The 17,500-nt window shown below is 42.5% G+C and overlaps 2 protein-coding genes across 2 annotated transcripts in view; both read left to right on the top strand.

Annotated features, from left to right (window-relative positions):
* The window catches only part of LOC122250040 (vitellogenin), a 9,950-nt gene extending 1,162 nt beyond the window's left edge, over positions 1 to 8,788 (top strand). The window contains exons 4-15 of the mRNA XM_086535129.1: positions 1 to 940; positions 1,067 to 1,214; positions 1,408 to 3,150; positions 3,301 to 3,591; positions 3,700 to 3,863; positions 3,968 to 4,569; positions 4,871 to 5,249; positions 5,396 to 6,064; positions 6,217 to 6,744; positions 6,861 to 7,236; positions 7,350 to 7,627; positions 7,778 to 8,788. The exon at positions 1 to 940 is cut by the window's left edge and continues 152 nt beyond it. Of these exons, the coding sequence (XP_086391255.1) occupies positions 1 to 940; positions 1,067 to 1,214; positions 1,408 to 3,150; positions 3,301 to 3,591; positions 3,700 to 3,863; positions 3,968 to 4,569; positions 4,871 to 5,249; positions 5,396 to 6,064; positions 6,217 to 6,744; positions 6,861 to 7,236; positions 7,350 to 7,627; positions 7,778 to 8,773 (7,114 nt within the window). The 3' untranslated portion in view covers positions 8,774 to 8,788. The remainder of the gene's footprint in view (positions 941 to 1,066; positions 1,215 to 1,407; positions 3,151 to 3,300; positions 3,592 to 3,699; positions 3,864 to 3,967; positions 4,570 to 4,870; positions 5,250 to 5,395; positions 6,065 to 6,216; positions 6,745 to 6,860; positions 7,237 to 7,349; positions 7,628 to 7,777) is intronic.
* Positions 8,789 to 10,003: 1,215 nt separating this feature from the next.
* Positions 10,004 to 17,500, top strand: part of LOC147466664 (vitellogenin-like) — a 9,880-nt gene continuing 2,383 nt past the window's right edge. The window contains 14 exon segments of the mRNA XM_086534955.1: positions 10,004 to 10,064; positions 10,269 to 10,438; positions 10,441 to 10,513; positions 10,639 to 10,829; positions 10,932 to 12,023; positions 12,150 to 12,297; positions 12,491 to 13,231; positions 13,234 to 14,232; positions 14,383 to 14,670; positions 14,779 to 14,942; positions 15,047 to 15,648; positions 15,950 to 16,328; positions 16,472 to 17,140; positions 17,285 to 17,500. The exon segment at positions 17,285 to 17,500 is cut by the window's right edge and continues 312 nt beyond it. Of these exon segments, the coding sequence (XP_086391081.1) occupies positions 10,004 to 10,064; positions 10,269 to 10,438; positions 10,441 to 10,513; positions 10,639 to 10,829; positions 10,932 to 12,023; positions 12,150 to 12,297; positions 12,491 to 13,231; positions 13,234 to 14,232; positions 14,383 to 14,670; positions 14,779 to 14,942; positions 15,047 to 15,648; positions 15,950 to 16,328; positions 16,472 to 17,140; positions 17,285 to 17,500 (5,793 nt within the window).

Here is a 17,500-nt window from a genome sequence, read left to right as displayed (position 1 = left end):
AATCGAGGAATCCAAGTCAGAATGCAAGCAGGAAATCACCAATGGCATTTACACCTCCATCATGTGTCACGACAAGAACATCGTTCGACCTGCCATTGGAATCTACAAGTATGTGGAGGCCAATCAGGAATCAACACTGCACTTCATCTCTGAGACTACTGATACTTCAGCTATCACTGCCATCCCTCGAGGAGAAATGCACATTGAAAGTCTCTTGTACAACCATGAAACAATGAAGGACCCAGAATTGGCACCTGAGCTGGATCAGCTCATGAAGGAGATCTGTGAGAAAACCAAGGACACAGTTGAGGCTGAAGCTGCTGCTCTGGTTGCCAAGGCTCTCCATCTGTTGCGTCGTGTTCCTGAGACGGTGGTTGTGGAGATTGCACAGAAAGTGAGACAAGGACATTATTGCAGTGACTCTGCCAAGTTGGAGAGCATCTTCTTGGACGCAGTTGCTTTCCTCCATGAGTCAGGTGCAGTAAAGGTCATGGTCCAAGAAATACTCAATGGAAGAGCAACAGGAGGACGCCTTGCTCTCTACACAGCGGCACTTTACCTCACCCCACGACCCAACATTGAAGCAGTAAAGGCCCTCACACCCCTGTTTGAGAGCCCTCGCCCAATGCCCTCATTGCTTCTAGCAGCTGCATCCATGGTAAACCACTACTGCCGTCATACTCCACATTGCCATCAAGAAGCTCCAGTTGAGAGAATTGCTGAAATTCTGGCCGCCAAGGTCGAAGGTCACTGCTCTCCTTCTATTGGTGTAGAGGAAAAGGAAGAAGCCCTTGCAATCTTCAAAGCATTAGGGAACATGGGAGTTGTTACACCTGCTGTGACAAGAGCAGCAGCTCAGTGCATTGAAAAGGAAGGACTGGAAACCAGCATTCGGGTAGCTGCAGCACAAGCCTTCAGACAAGCCAACTGTGACCGTCCAGTAAGTATTACATATCAAATAACAATATGGGATACTGTTTTAATTACAATCTAGTATCACATACCGTTGATTATATATTTACTAACTGGTAGTGTGCGCTAATATGATATATTTTGATCACTATAGGCTGTTCAGAAGCTGGTTGATATTGCCACCCGACCAACCTTTGAAACAGAGGTCCGCATTGCCTCTTATCTGGCTGCTATTCGCTGTGCTGAGAAGGAACACCTGGAACAAATCATTGAAAAGATCTCAGAGGAAGAGAATACCCAAGGTACGTGCAATTCCACACTTTCTTTTGCAAAGCTATGTTAATGGTCAGATTAGAGCACAGTTTGGCATTTGAGACTATAATGACAGTGCCGGTATTGATACAGTCATTCATACACATCTTCATTTTTTGTTCCTATTTATCTTCCGTTGTTACTGATAACATAAATTGCTCATATTTTATATTTTGATTTCAGTGCGTGGATTTGTTTTGGGTCATCTGATCAACATCCAAGAGTCCACCTGCCCCACCAAAGAAAACCTGAAATACCTCCTTACTAACGTTGTCATCCCTACCGATTTCGAGAAGGACTTCAGGAAATTCTCTCGAAATGTAGAAATGTCTTACCATGCCCCTGCCTTTGGCATGGGTGCCGACCTGGAATCTAACATCATCTATGCTCCCGGATCTTTCATTCCTCGTGCTGTCAATTTGAACATGAAAGCAGCTGTGGATGAGACTCACATGGACTTAGCAGAGATTGGTGCACGTTTTGAAGGAATTGATTCCATCATTGAAGAACTCTTTGGCCCAGAAGGATACCTCCGAAAAGCAACATTTGGAAAGATTATGCAAGACATTACAGGTTTTGCAGAAGAGAAAGGCCTTAAGGTTATGGAACACATCAAGCAAACTCTGAGGACCAAGCGATCCATCGATTCTTCTGTTATTTCGGACTTCTTTGGCAAACTGTATGGTGAGGGCAGATCACATACCCATGCTGAGGTATTCGCCCGAATCATGGGACACGAGATTACTTATGCAGATGTCGCCGAAAGCCTCAAAGGTGTCACAGCTGACACACTCATTGAGACCTTCTTCTCTTTCTTTGAAGAATCCTTGGAACAAATGAAGGGTCTAAACCTCAACACAGCAAGGACTGCTCAACTTTACATGGATTATTCACTGCCAACCATTCAGGGCACACCACTCAAACTCAAATTAGCTGGAACCGCCGTTGCTGGCCTTAAGATGGAAGGCGACTTCAACATCGCCCAAATCCTCTCTGACCCTGGCAATTTGCAGACCGGCATCAAACTCTTCCCAGCTCTCTCTGTACAAGCCACTGGTTTTGTGGGTTTTGAGTGCCGCTTAACTAGGGTAGGAATCGAGATGGAGAACACTATTTCAAGCGCCACTGGAGCCTCTATCAACATCAGAACAACAGAGAACAAGAAAATCCAGATGGAGTTGGAAATACCAGAGAAGATGGAACTCCTCAACATCAAGGCTGAGACCTATCTTGTCAAAGCTGTAGGAAAGAAGCTGACGAAGATTACTCCTCCCACCATCAGAGATGTAAGGGTTACACATGCAGCTTGCCTTAATGCTGTTGAGCCAGTGCTTGGCATCAAGGTGTGCTACAACATTAACATGCCTGATGTCTTCCGTGCTAATGGCCTGCCACTTGGTGAACCAGCTATTGCCAAGTTGTATATTGAGAAAGCAGATCCTTCCATGAGAGGTTACTTAATGACTGCTGCCATCAAGAACAAAAAAGGTAATAAATTCATCAAATTGAATGTAGAAGCAGCTGGTGCCACAACACCAAGGAGAGCAGAAATGACCCTGTCCTACACCAAGGAAGAAGGATCCCACATCGTTTCTGCCAAACTTGATTCTTCCAGCATTGCTGCAGGAGTATGGACCACTCTCACCAACGAGGAAGGACACAAGGCAATGGAGACTTACGTCAAGTTCGATTATGGTCAGATTGCCATTTCCCGCGGCATTAAACTGGACATGATTGTGAAGGAAGAAAGTGCAGGAAAGGAGTTTGAGGTCAATGTGTTCAGCGGTCGCAGCAGGAGATTCACCCCAGAATCTCACATTGTGGAAGCTAAATTCATCAAGAAAACCAATGGGCCTAAAGTCAATGTGGATGTGATTTGCAACACCAAAAATGCTCTTGCTGAATACTTCAACCTCAATATCGAAGGTAGGAACTTATCCAAACATTCATTAAGAAAGAAAATAAGACTTCTTGTCTGTATTTTGGATTTTAATCGTACTTAACATGCTACTTTCATTTCTGTGTTAATATAAATTTCTTGGATTGACTGTTGTCTAAAACTGAAATCTTTTTCAGTTGGAGCTGATCTTATGGAGTTCTCTCACGAGGACGTGTATAGGACAAGGTACATTCCCAAGTTCCACATTCTTTTACCTGTAAGTTTGCGGAAAATGGAAGTGCACACCGAAATTGGAGCTTGGAAATTGGCATCTTCCATTCGGGAAAGCAGCCAGTCTGGACAAGTCTGCGAGCATACTTCTACACTCAGGTTAACAAGGGGAAGGAAGGATGTCATCTCTGTCGGAGCAACTCACAGGATTGAGGGAACACTTCCAGAAAGCATCGTCATCAGAAATGAAGCTACAGGTGACTTGCTTGGTCTTTTCGTTGTTGTTGATGCTTTCAGTGGTGAAAGTTGGCATGAAATATTGAGGGTTTTATATTTGACTTTGATTCTCATTACTTGTTTTACAGTTGCTTTTGGTAGATCATCCTACAAAGCAGCGTACGATGTAATCTATCAGGCTGAGAAGATTGGAGCTTCTATCGAAGTAACCCGCACAGGAGATAATGAGAAGGTTGCTGAACTGGAAGCAATTTATAAGCAATCAGGAACAGAATACAACGCTAATATCTTGGTAAGAAAACAACGCACTGATGAGAAAAAAATTCCCTTCTATAATATTACCCTACAATTTTCCATAAACGATAAGCGTTTCATATTTTCTTTCTCTCATTTCAGCTCGCAGTTCCCAAATACATGAAACCCATTAGGGTTCAGGCCAAGATTGGAGAAGAAACAGAAGGTCGCTACATGCTGGTAACAGGCATTAAACATGGACAGCATGTGATAGTTGAAGCTACTGGGCCAATCATGGCACGTCTCACCCCCAAGATTGCTAAGCTGCAAACCAACATCAAGCTCAGTGCAATGGCAAGTGAGCCCTACATCATTGGTGCCAACTTTGTGTTTGGCAACAAGAAGCAGATGATTGCCATGGAAATCAAAGAGCGAGAAGAACCAGTCTTTGGTGTTGAATGGAAAATGGTACGAGAAAGTGCTGAGAAGACCACTCTAGGCATAGCATTTGTGCTTCCTGCCCTCATCGAGAACAAGGTCGATGCTGTCATTACGGAAGACCTTGTCCATGTTAGCTTCAACAACCTGGTTCTGCCCAAGACTTCGTACCGTCGTCGGGTCAAGGGTTTCGCTGATGTCAACATTGGAGAGAAGAGGGCAAACGTGGAATTTTCCTGGGATGCTGATAAATCTCCCGAGAAGAAGTTGGTAGTAGATGCAAGTCTGATAAGCAGTTCTTCCAACCCAGGACATGCTGAGATCCAGTAAGTGCACCATTTTCATTACTATCAAGACGTGACATATATTATTTTACGAATTGTCTATTCATTATGATTTTTAATAGTATTCTTGATATAATTTTTGATATCATTCCTGATATTATGATTTTTTATATTATTCTTGATATTATCCCTGGTAGTAGTTAAAGGATTGAAAAAAAGGAAATGAGGATTTTATGTACTGGACATTTATATCATTAAATCAGTATCTACTAATCTGCATCAAAACCGTCATGTGTATCTGTTCTATGTTTTTCTTTTTATCTGACCATATACTTGGTTACAGTGGGAACATCATCTTAGCTGGAGAGCCTTACCACATCAAACTGGACTTGGCTGCCGCAGTTCTCCTGGAGAACTCAGAAGGGGAAAACGGATTCAAGCTGATACTGACTATGCCTACTCAGAAGACCATTGCTATGGAAGCCTTCTGCAATGTCCAGCTGGAAGGTGCTGCTACCAAAGTCATTTCCAATCTACACTACAAGAATGTGGAGGAGAAGGAATACAAGTATACAAGTATTGTTTCTTTGGAAAAGCTTGGGGGGCCAGTTAACTATGCAGCAGAGGCCAAGGTACTTTACACAGCACCTCAAGTTGAAGTGCAGCTGGAAACAGCATTCAAGCATCACTGGACACCAGAAGAACATGTTATAGCATTAAAGGTGCGTAACAATATTTTTTACAGTAATGATAAATTTGTCAACCTGATATGAATTCATAAGAAGATAATTCTCTCTATTTTGGAATTTGTAGGAAATAATTGTTGGTAAAGAAAGACTTACAGTCCAACATTTGTTTCATTTTGCAGGTGGCCGCCGAGGCACCATTGCTGGAGAGGCCCATCACGATGACTTACCAAATGCGTAATGGCGAAGGTTCATTTGTAGGTATCTGCAAGATGGAAAGAGAAACTCCGGCCACTGTCTTTGAGTGGGATCTGAAGATTACACCAGAAGGTGGCATTGAGTCTGTTGAGGCAGGCGTAGACATGAAAGCAATTGTTGAAGCTCTGAAGGTTGTTCGTGCTGTTGCTACTTTCGCGGAAGAAGGTATTGGAGCTTATCGTCCAGAGACGGCAAAATACCGGTACCGTTTCACACGGCCATCACCCACAACTTACGTGATGCAGATGAGAACTCCAACACGCACCATGGAAGGTAGAGCTAAGCTATCACCAAGGGAATCTGGAATCAAGTTCTACCCCAATAAGGGCAAAGCTGAAGCTAAATACGAAATTGGATACAAGGTCAACCACCAGGGAAGGTGGGGGCAACGGGGCATGGAAGTCCGAATGAACCATCCAGTGCTTCCAAAACCCATCATGGTCGCTGCTCAGTACACAGCTGTTGAAGAAACCTTCAAGGGAACAATTGAACTGGATATTTTCCCTGGAGAAGAAAACAAAATTACTGGTACACTGGAGACGCAGAGAATTTCGGAAAATGCTATCAGGGTAGAAGTCTTCCTGACTGGAAAGGTAAGCACAAGACTAAATTTTCATTAGAATCGATTTCAGTCTCAGCAAAATTATGGTCGAGTTACCACTAATATATTTAATACTTGGCAGTCTTTTAGAATACTATTTTATTTATTTGGAATACTATTTTGGAATAACTATTGGTTTTACAGATTTTGCAAGTGAACCCTAAGGCAATCGTCACTGTCGCTTATGCACCGGAAACATTTGCTTTGGACGTAGTGTTCCACAAGACTCCATCCACAGCACCAGTCTTCGCCCTTGCTGCAAAGTATGACAAGACTTCAGCTCACAATGCAGCTGCCACATTTACAGTTGAGATGGAACAGCGACCTGTCTTTGAAATAACTGCAGTGGCAGAACCCGAGGAAGAAGTCCCCTGCAACGGTATCAGAATAAAGGCTATTGCAAATGCACCTGCTTTTGGAAAATACAACATCTTCTCCAAGATGTGCAAGCCCGCCTTCATTGAGCTAACCACAATGAGACACGGCGGAGAAAAGGAATACACTGCCAGGCTCGGCCTCCGGTACCCTGATACTGCTGAAGCTGGTGTGTATGTGGCAAGTGGCAGAGCTGAGGAGATTCGCGGTGTTGCTGTAGCTGCTGTGAAGTTGGCTTCTCCCACAATGCTTAAGGTTGAGATGGCTTATGGACCAGAAGAGGCACAGGTTCTAATGGTGAGTCTAAACATGCTTTCCATTTAATTTCTTTCGCACAATGATTTTTATTCATTCCTTTTCATCATCAAATCTTATACTGAGCCCTAATTCAATATTTCGTTATATATTTCTAGAGTGAAGTGAGTGAAGATCTTACAGAAGTCGCCATGTCTCTCAAAACATTTGTAATGGAGGTCGTCCAGTTCCTCAAGGAAGAAGCTGCTCAAAAGGGTATTCATTTCCAGTCCTCTCAGTTGGTCATTCTAGTGGGCGAAGCCAGGGAAGAACTCAACGCCATTTACCGAGACATCTTATCAGAGATGAGAATCCTTGACAGTGGAATCATTGCTGATATCCTCGAAAGCCCTGCAGTGTCCTTCGTATCGCGTGTGTACCTTGGCGTATGGTCACAGATAGCTCGTCTTCAACGCGATATTTCTACCAGTCTGGTCAGAGTGATCCAGAGATGCCAGTTGGAAATGGAAGACATTACTGAAGTCATCATGGAAAGTAGGTTCATTGACATCTTATTAGAGCTGAGTTACTGCACTATGATATTTTATTGGATCTAAAGGGACTTCAATTTCAAGATTTATAGGCTATATATTTCATTACTTTTTCAGCTGTGATGGCAGTGGCACGGATTTTGGAAACTAGAGAGGTACCTGAACCAATTCGAGTTATTCTTGAATATATTGAAAACACTGAAGCATTCAGGATTGTGAGGCGGGAAGTGGAAGCTGTGTTGGAAGAGTATCCTGAGGAGTATGAGGCCATTAAACACGTCCTTACCAAGGTGATGGCTACTCTCGAGCGTGATGTTGATATTGTGCGTGAGAGGATCATGGAGTCACCAGCTGTTCAGAGGATCATTGACTACATTATGCATCTCTTCAATTCGGTTAGTGATTGTTTATCTATATTTTTAGTGTATTTTAGTGTATCTTTATTACGAAACGTGCACAGAAAAATCGAGTCCATTATGATTATAGTGTGAATATACTTATTACATGCCATGTTGATTACTCTGTATTCCTTTTCTTTCCCACAGGAACGAGTGTTTGCTGTGGAAGCTGAAAGAGTTGTCAGCCTCATTCTCAACGAGCTCCTTTACGTTTCAATTGAAAGAGAAGGCAACGGCATTGAAGTCGAAATTCCCCTTCATCGACCCTTGTATTCCCTGACACAAGTAGCACAGGAAGCAGTGCCCAACCCTATCACAATGCTGGAGAACCTCATATTTGCGTACCTGGAATACATTCCCATTCCCGTCGAACATGCAATCTGGGCATACTACAACTTCATCCCGCGATACATAACAGACGTGCTGCCACCCTACCCACGAACAGCCATGGTAGTTGGAGGTAGTGAGATCCTCACCTTTGACGGCCTTGTTGTGCGAGCACCTCGTTCCCCCTGCAAGGTTCTTCTGGCTGCTCACGGCTCCCACCGCCTCATGATGTCCCATCCACAGCCCTCAGCCCCACCACAGCTTGAGCTCAACACACCAGCAGCCAGTGTCGTCATCAAGCCTGACTTTGAAGTCCTTGTTGATGGTCGTCCACTCACGGGATCCCAACAAACTATCGGAAACATTAGGATTGTCAACGCAGCTAAACACATTGAGGTGGGATGTCCCCTCATGAAGGTGGTCGTTGCTAAGACAGGCCAGGTCGTAGCAGTTGAAGCTTCAGGTTGGACCTATGGACGCGTAGCAGGGCTACTGGGTCCCAACACCGGAGAAATTGCTGATGACCGTCTCATGCCCACCGGTGTACAAGCCTCCAGCCCCCGCGAGTTGGTATCTGCTTGGCAGGAAGACCAAGGGTGCTCTACCCCTGAGGTTCCTCGTAGTGAGACCACAGTAGCTCGCCTAATTCAGTGTCAAACATTGCTGGGGATTCGCTCAAGGTGTAACCCAGTGGTTCACCCACAGCCATTCATTGACATGTGCCACGCTGCCCGCAATGCTTGCGACGCCGCCCAAGCCTACAGAACCATCTGTGCCCTGAGAGGGGTGGAGGATTTCTTTCTCTTGACATGTTAAACATACCCATTTGTATGTTTACATTCGCCTAAAATGTTGACGACTCATTCAGATTTGGGATATGGTTATAGATGTTATATTTTGTTACGTGAAAGCATCATGAAAAAACCACAAAAATAAATGATTAGTGAAACTGTAACGAATGTCTTTATCCTTATCGTTCATGTATAATTTTCGTTATTAGGAAATATATGTTTTATATATCTAAACGTTACAAAACAATAGAAATTATATGATGAAACACGTAATAATATATGTATATATATAAACACACACACACACACACACACACACACACACACACACACACACACACACATATATATATATATATATATATATATATATATATATATATATATATATATATATATATAGACATGTATGTATGTATATGTATATATGTATACACACACACACACACACACACACACACACACACACACCACACACACACATATATAATATATATATATATATATTATATATATATATATATATATATATGCATATATATATTTATATATATATATATATATATATATATATAATATATATATATATATATATATTTATATATATGTATATCTATGTATATATGTATATATATATATATATATATATATATATATATATATATATATATATATATACATATTTACATACAGAAAAAGAGAGAGTGCATTTATATATATATATATATATATATATATATATATATATATAATATATATATATATTATATTATATATATATATATATAAATACATACATACATATATAATATATATATATATATATATATATATATATATATATATATATACATAGTTTTATATATAATATATATATATTATATATATATATATTATATATATATCATTTTAGTAATTTATTGGATTCTTAGTTATTTTCTGAATACTTTTGCCGACACACTTATATATTAATTTTACTTCGATATGCATTATGTCATCAGATTAATCTATGTTCGCATTAAGCTTTACAACAAAACACTTCACTGCTTGCTGACAAAAGGCAAAACCTCACTTAAAATAGTCGAAAAAAAAGGTTCATTTATGTTCGCTAACTCTACGATCTCTTTAATCAATCACGTCCTTCGATTCCCGATCAGCTGGAGACATCGACGGGTATATAAGCCCGGAGACACGAAGGACTCAGGGTGACCGGGCCAGTGCAGTATAGGTCGTGTAGTGACCGCGTCCAGCCACCATGACGACCTCAAGCCTTTCTCTTCGTTTCTCGCCGTGGCAGGTGGTCTTGCAGGTGAGTGGTATTGAACCTCAGCTACTATGCTCGAAAACTTATTGTACCTGGTGATTCTTTTGTTGCTTTTAAATACCAGATATATTTATTACATTTTGATTATCATTACTATACACAAATGTTATACTCTAATGTGTGTACATGAATAAATATATATGTATTTATATATAAATATATGTGTGTGTGATTCAATATTTTGTTTTTTTTACAGCCCCCTGGCGAGCAGACTTGCCGAGATGCTCCACCGAATGTCCCATCAGCGGATCCCCCAAACTGGCCTACCAACCCGAGAAGACCTACACCTACCAATACTCCGGAAAGTCCAGAGTCCAGCTCAAGGGCGTGGACGACGGCGTCTCTGTGACCGATGGGCAGCACGAGTTGTTGATCTCACCTGGATCAGCCCTTGCGACGTGGCCATCTCCTTCAACAACATGAAGATGGATGGCGCCCGAGGTAAGCGTCACCTAACACCACTCATTCTACCACCAAATATCTCTAGTCAAGACATCATCATCTAGCCGCTAGTAGAAATCAAGTCCTAGTAATGTGTATGTCAACAATGGTCTCGTTTCGTGCAGGCCCCATCGCTGCCAGGACGCTGGAAAGACATCCGTTGGTGGTGGCTGTTGTCGACGGGAGGGTGCAACACGTGTGCGCTCACCCAGACGACGAACCATGGGCCATCAACCTCAAAAAGGGTGTTGCTTCGGCATTCCAGAACTCCATTCCTTCTCTCTCTACTGTCAGCTCTGGCATGACAGTGACTGAGGTCAGTTGATTTGCTTGGATTTATACTAAAAATATTTACTAATAACTTTAATGCCATGTTATGTAATAAACAGCAACTAACTGTAACTGTACTATCTTTCAGACCGATGTGGTAGGAAAATGCCCGACAACATACCAAATTGAGACTGAAGGAGAAAAGGTCATTGTCGTTAAGGAGAAGAACCACCGCCACTGTCAACAGCGTTACCCAACACCTGCTGAAACACCTGCACCATGGCTCAAGGCTCCCCTGCCAATCGAGGAATCCAAGTCAGAATGCAAGCAGGAAATCACCAATGGCATTTACACCTCCATCATGTGTCACGACAAGAACATCGTTCGACCTGCCATTGGAATCTACAAGTATGTGGAGGCCAATCAGGAATCAACACTGCACTTCATCTCTGAGACTACTGATACTTCAGCTATCACTGCCATCCCTCGAGGAGAAATGCACATTGAAAGTCTCTTGTACAACCATGAAACAATGAAGGACCCAGAATTGGCACCTGAGCTGGATCAGCTCATGAAGGAGATCTGTGAGAAAACCAAGGACACAGTTGAGGCTGAAGCTGCTGCTCTGGTTGCCAAGGCTCTCCATCTGTTGCGTCGTGTTCCTGAGACGGTGGTTGTGGAGATTGCACAGAAAGTGAGACAAGGACATTATTGCAGTGACTCTGCCAAGTTGGAGAGCATTTTCTTGGACGCAGTTGCTTTCCTCCATGAGTCAGGTGCAGTAAAGGTCATGGTCCAAGAAATACTCAATGGAAGAGCAACAGGAGGACGCCTTGCTCTCTACACAGCGGCACTTTACCTCACTCCACGACCCAACATTGAAGCAGTAAAGGCCCTCACACCCCTGTTTGAGAGCCCTCGCCCAATGCCCTCATTGCTTCTAGCAGCTGCATCCATGGTAAACCACTACTGCCGTCATACTCCACATTGCCATCAAGAAGCTCCAGTTGAGAGAATTGCTGAAATTCTGGCTGCCAAGGTCGAAGGTCACTGCTCTCCTTCTATTGGTGTAGAGGAAAAGGAAGAAGCCCTTGCAATCTTCAAAGCATTAGGGAACATGGGAGTTGTTACACCAGCTGTGACAAGAGCAGCAGCTCAGTGCATTGAAAAGGAAGGACTGGAAACCAGCATTCGGGTAGCTGCAGCACAAGCCTTCAGACAAGCCAACTGTGACCGTCCAGTAAGTATTACATATCAAATAACAATATGGGATACTGTTTTAATTACAATCTAGTATCACATACCGTTGATTATATATATACTGACTCGTAGTGTGCGCTAATATGATATATTTTGATCATTATAGACTGTTCAGAAGCTGGTTGATATTGCCACCCGACCAACCTTTGAAACTGAGGTCCGCATTGCTTCTTATCTGGCTGCTATTCGCTGTGCTGAGAAGGAACACCTGGAGCAAATCATTGAAAAGATCTCAGAGGAAGAGAATACCCAAGGTACGTGCAATTCCACACTTTCTTTTGCAAAGCTATGTTAATGGTCAGATTAGAGCACAGTTTGGCATTTGAGACTATAATGACAATGCCGGTATTGATACAGTCATTCATACACATCTTCATTTTTTGTTCCTATTTATCTTCCGTTGTTACTGATAACATAAATTGCTCATATCTTATATTTTGATTTCAGTGCGCGGCTTTGTTTTGGGTCATCTGATCAACATCCAAGAGTCCACCTGCCCCACCAAAGAAAACCTGAAATACCTCCTTACTAACGTTGTCATCCCTACCGATTTCGAGAAGGACTTCAGGAAATTCTCTCGAAATGTAGAAATGTCTTACCATGCCCCTGCCTTTGGCATGGGTGCCGACCTGGAATCTAACATCATCTATGCTCCCGGATCTTTCATTCCTCGTGCTGTCAATCTGAACATGAAAGCAGCTGTGGATGAGACTCACATGGACTTAGCAGAGATTGGTGCACGTTTTGAAGGAATTGATTCCATCATTGAAGAACTCTTTGGCCCAGAAGGATACCTCCGAAAAGCAACATTTGGAAAGATTATGCAAGACATTACAGGTTTTGCAGAAGAGAAAGGCCTTAAGGTTATGGAACACATCAAGCAAACTCTGAGGACCAAGCGATCCATCGATTCTTCTGTTATTTCGGACTTCTTTGGCAAACTGTATGGTGAGGGCAGATCACATACCCATGCTGAGGTATTCGCCCGAATCATGGGACACGAGATTACTTATGCAGATGTCGCCGAAAGCCTCAAAGGTGTCACAGCTGACACACTCATTGAGACCTTCTTCTCTTTCTTTGAAGAATCCTTGGAACAAATGAAGGGTCTAAACCTCAACACAGCAAGGACTGCTCAACTTTACATGGATTATTCACTGCCAACCATTCAGGCACACCACTCAAACTCAAATTAGCTGGAACCGCCGTTGCTGGCCTTAAGATGGAAGGCGACTTCAACATCGCCCAAATCCTCTCTGACCCTGGCAATTTGCAGACCGGCATCAAACTCTTCCCAGCTCTCTCTGTACAAGCCACTGGTTTTGTGGGTTTTGAGTGCCGCTTAACTAGGGTAGGAATCGAGATGGAGAACACTATTTCAAGCGCCACTGGAGCCTCTATCAACATCAGAACAACAGAGAACAAGAAAATCCAGATGGAGTTGGAAATACCAGAGAAGATGGAACTCCTCAACATCAAGGCTGAGACCTATCTTGTCAAAGCTGTAGGAAAGAAGCTGACGAAGATTACTCCTCCCACTGTCAGAGACGTAAGGGTTACACATGCAGCTTGCCTTAATGCTGTTGAGCCAGTGCTTGGTATCAAGGTGTGCTACAACATTAACATGCCTGATGTCTTCCGTGCTAATGCCCTGCCACTTGGTGAACCAGCTATTGCCAAGTTGTATATTGAGAAAGCAGATCCTTCCTTGAGAGGTTACTTAATGACTGCTGCCATCAAGAACAAGAAAGGTAATAAATTCATCAAATTGAATGTAGAAGCAGCTGGTGCCACAACACCAAGGAGAGCAGAAATGACCCTGTCCTACACCAAGGAAGAAGGATCCCACATCGTTTCTGCCAAACTTGATTCTTCCAGCATTGCTGCAGGAGTGTGGACCACTCTCACCAACGAGGAAGGACGCAAGGCAATGGAGACTTACGTCAAGTTCGATTATGGTCAGATTGCCATTTCCCGCGGCATTAAACTGGACATGATTGTGAAGGAAGAAAGTGCAGGAAAGGAGTTTGAGGTCAATGTGTTCAGCGGTCGCAGCAGGAGATTCACCGCAGAATCTCACATTGTGGAAGCTAAATTCATCAAGAAAACCAATGGGCCTAAAGTCAATGTGGATGTGATTTGCAACACCAAAAATGCTCTTGCTGAATACTTCAACCTCAATATCGAAGGTAGGAACTTATCCAAACATTCATTAAGAAAGAAAATAAGACTTCTTGTCTGTATTTTGGATTTTAATCGTACTTAACATGCTACTTTCATTTCTGTGTTAATATTAATTTCTTGGATTGACTGTTGTCTAAAACTGAAATCTTTTTCAGTTGGAGCTGATCTTATGGAGTTCTCTCACGAGGACGTGTATAGGACAAGGTACATTCCCAAGTTCCACATTCTTTTACCTGTAAGTTTGCGGAAAATGGAAGTGCACACCGAAATTGGAGCTTGGAAATTGGCATCTTCCATTCGGGAAAGCAGCCAGTCTGGACAAGTCGAGCATACTTCTACACTCAGGTTAACAAGGGGAAGGAAGGATGTCATCTCTGTCGGAGCAACTCACAGGATTGAGGGAACACTTCCAGAAAGCATCGTCATCAGAAATGAAGCTACAGGTGACTTGATTGGTCTTTTCGTTGTTGTTGATGCTTTCAGTGGTGAAAGTTGGCATGAAATATTGAGGGTTTTATATTTGACTTTGATTCTCATTACTTGTTTTACAGTTGCTTTTGGTAGATCATCCTACAAAGCAGCGTACGATGTAATCTATCAGGCTGAGAAGATTGGAGCTTCTATCGAAGTAACCCGCACAGGAGATAATGAGAAGGTTGCTGAACTGGAAGCAATTTATAAGCAATCAGGAACAGAATACAACGCTAATATCTTGGTAAGAAAACAACACACTGATGAGAAAAAAATTCCCTTCCATAATATTACCCTACAATTTTCCATAAACGATAAGCGTTTCATATTTTCTTTCTCTCATTTCAGCTCGCAGTTCCCAAATACATGAAACCCATTAGGGTTCAGGCCAAGATTGGAGAAGAAACAGAAGGTCGCTACATGCTGGTAACAGGCATTAAATATGGACAGCATGTCATAGTTGAAGCTACTGGGCCAATCATGGCACGTCTCACCCCCAAGATTGCTAAGCTGCAAACCAACATCAAGCTCAGTGCAATGGCAAGTGAGCCCTACATAATTGGTGCCAATATTGTATTTGGCAACAAGAAGCAGATGATTGCGATGGAAATCAAAGAGCGAGAAGAACCAGTCTTTTGTGTTGAATGGAAAATGGTCCAAGAGAGTTCCGAGAAGACCACTCTAGGCATAGCATTTGTGCTTCCTGCCCTCATCGAGAACAAGGTCGATGCTGTCATTACGGAAGACCTTGTCCATGTTAGCTTCAACAACCTGGTTCTGCCCAAGACTTCGTTCCGTCGTCGGGTCAAGGGTTTCACTGATGTCAACATTGGAGAGAAGAAGGCAAACGTGGAATTTTCCTGGGATGCTGATAAATCTCCCGAGAAGAAGCTGGTAGTAGATGCAAGTCTGATAAGCAGTTCTTCCAACCCAGGACATGCTGAGATCCAGTAAGTGCACCATTTTCATTACTATCAAGACGTGACATATATTATTTTACGAATTGTCAATTCATTATGATTTTTAATAGTATTATTGATATGATTTTTGATATCATTCCTGATATTATGATTTTTTATATTATTCTTGATATTATCCCTGGTAGTAGTTAAAGGATTCAAAAAAGGGAAATGAGGATTTTATGTACTGGACATTTATATCATTAAATCAGTATCTACTAATCTGCATCAAAACCGTCATGTATATCTGTTCTATGTTTTTCTTTTTATCTGACCATATACTTGGTTACAGTGGGAACATCATCTTAGCTGGAGAGCCTTACCACATCAAACTGGACTTGGCTGCCGCAGTTCTCCTGGAGAACTCAGAAGGGGAAAACGGATTCAAGCTGATACTGACTATGCCTACTCAGAAGACCATTGCTATGGAAGCCTTCTGCAATGTCCAGCTGGAAGGTGCTGCTACCAAAGTCATTTCCAATCTACACTACAAGAATGTTGAGGAGAAGGAATACAAGTATACAAGTATTGTTTCTTTGGAAAAGTTTGGGGGGCCAGTTAACTATGCAGCAGAGGCCAAGGTACTTTACACAGCACCTCAAGTTGAAGTGCAGCTGGAAACAGCATTCAAGCATCACTGGACACCAGAAGAACATGTTGTAGCATTAAAGGTGCGTAACAATATTTTTTACAGTAATGATAAATTTGTCAACCTGATATGAATTCATAAGATAATTCTCTCTATTTTGGAATTTGTAGGAAATAATTGTTGGTAAAGAAAGACTTACAGTTCAACATTTGTTTCATTTTGCAGGTGGCCGCCGAGGCACCATTGCTGGAGAGGCCCATCACGATGACTTACCAAATGCGTAATGGCGAAGGTTCATTTGTAGGTATCTGCAAGATGGAAAGAGAAACTCCGGCCACTGTCTTTGAGTGGGATCTGAAGATTACGCCAGAAGGTGGCATTGAGTCTGTTGAGGCAGGCGTAGACATGAAAGCAATTGTTGAAGCTCTGAAGGTTGTTCGTGCTGTTGCTACTTTCGCGGAAGAAGGTATTGGAGCTTATCGTCCAGAGACGGCAAAATACCGGTACCGTTTCACACGGCCATCACCCACAACTTACGTGATGCAGATGAGAACTCCAACACGCACCATGGAAGGTAGAGCTAAGCTATCACCAAGGGAATCTGGAATCAAGTTCTACCCCAATAAGGGCAAAGCTGAAGCTAAATATGAAATTGGATACAAGGTCAACCACCAGGGAAGGTGGGGGCAACGGGGCATGGAAGTCCGAATGAACCATCCAGTGCTTCCAAAACCCATCATGGTCGCTGCTCAGTACACAGCTGTTGAAGAAACCTTCAAGGGAACAATTGAACTGGATATTTTCCCTGGAGAAGAAAACAAAATTACTGGTACACTGGAGACGCAGAGAATTTCGGAAAATGCTATCAGGGTAGAAGTCTTCCTGACTGGAAAGGTAAGCACAAGACTAAATTTTCATTAGAATCGATTTACAGAAATTGGAATCTTTCAGTCTCAGCAAAGTTATGGTCGAGTTGCCACTAATGAATTTAATTCTTGGCAGTCTTTTCGAATAATCTAATAACCATTGGTTTTACAGATTTTCAAGGTGAACCCTAAGGCAATCGTCACTGTTGCTTATGCACCGGAAACATTTGCTTTGGACGTAGTGTTCCACAAGACTCCATCCACAGCACCAGTCTTCGCCCTTGCTGCAAAGTATGACAAGACTTCAGCTCACAATGCAGCTGCCACATTTACAGTTGAGATGGAACAGCGACCTGTCTTTGAAATAACTGCAGTGGCAGAACCCGAG

This window comes from Penaeus japonicus, unplaced genomic scaffold (assembly GCF_977035675.1).
Source record: "Penaeus japonicus unplaced genomic scaffold, GWHDUDI00000001_assembly GWHDUDI00000042, whole genome shotgun sequence".
Lineage (NCBI taxonomy): Eukaryota > Metazoa > Arthropoda > Malacostraca > Decapoda > Penaeidae > Penaeus > Penaeus japonicus.
The sequence above is the reverse complement of the archived record's forward strand: the minus strand, read 5'-3'. Positions and strand labels throughout refer to the sequence as shown.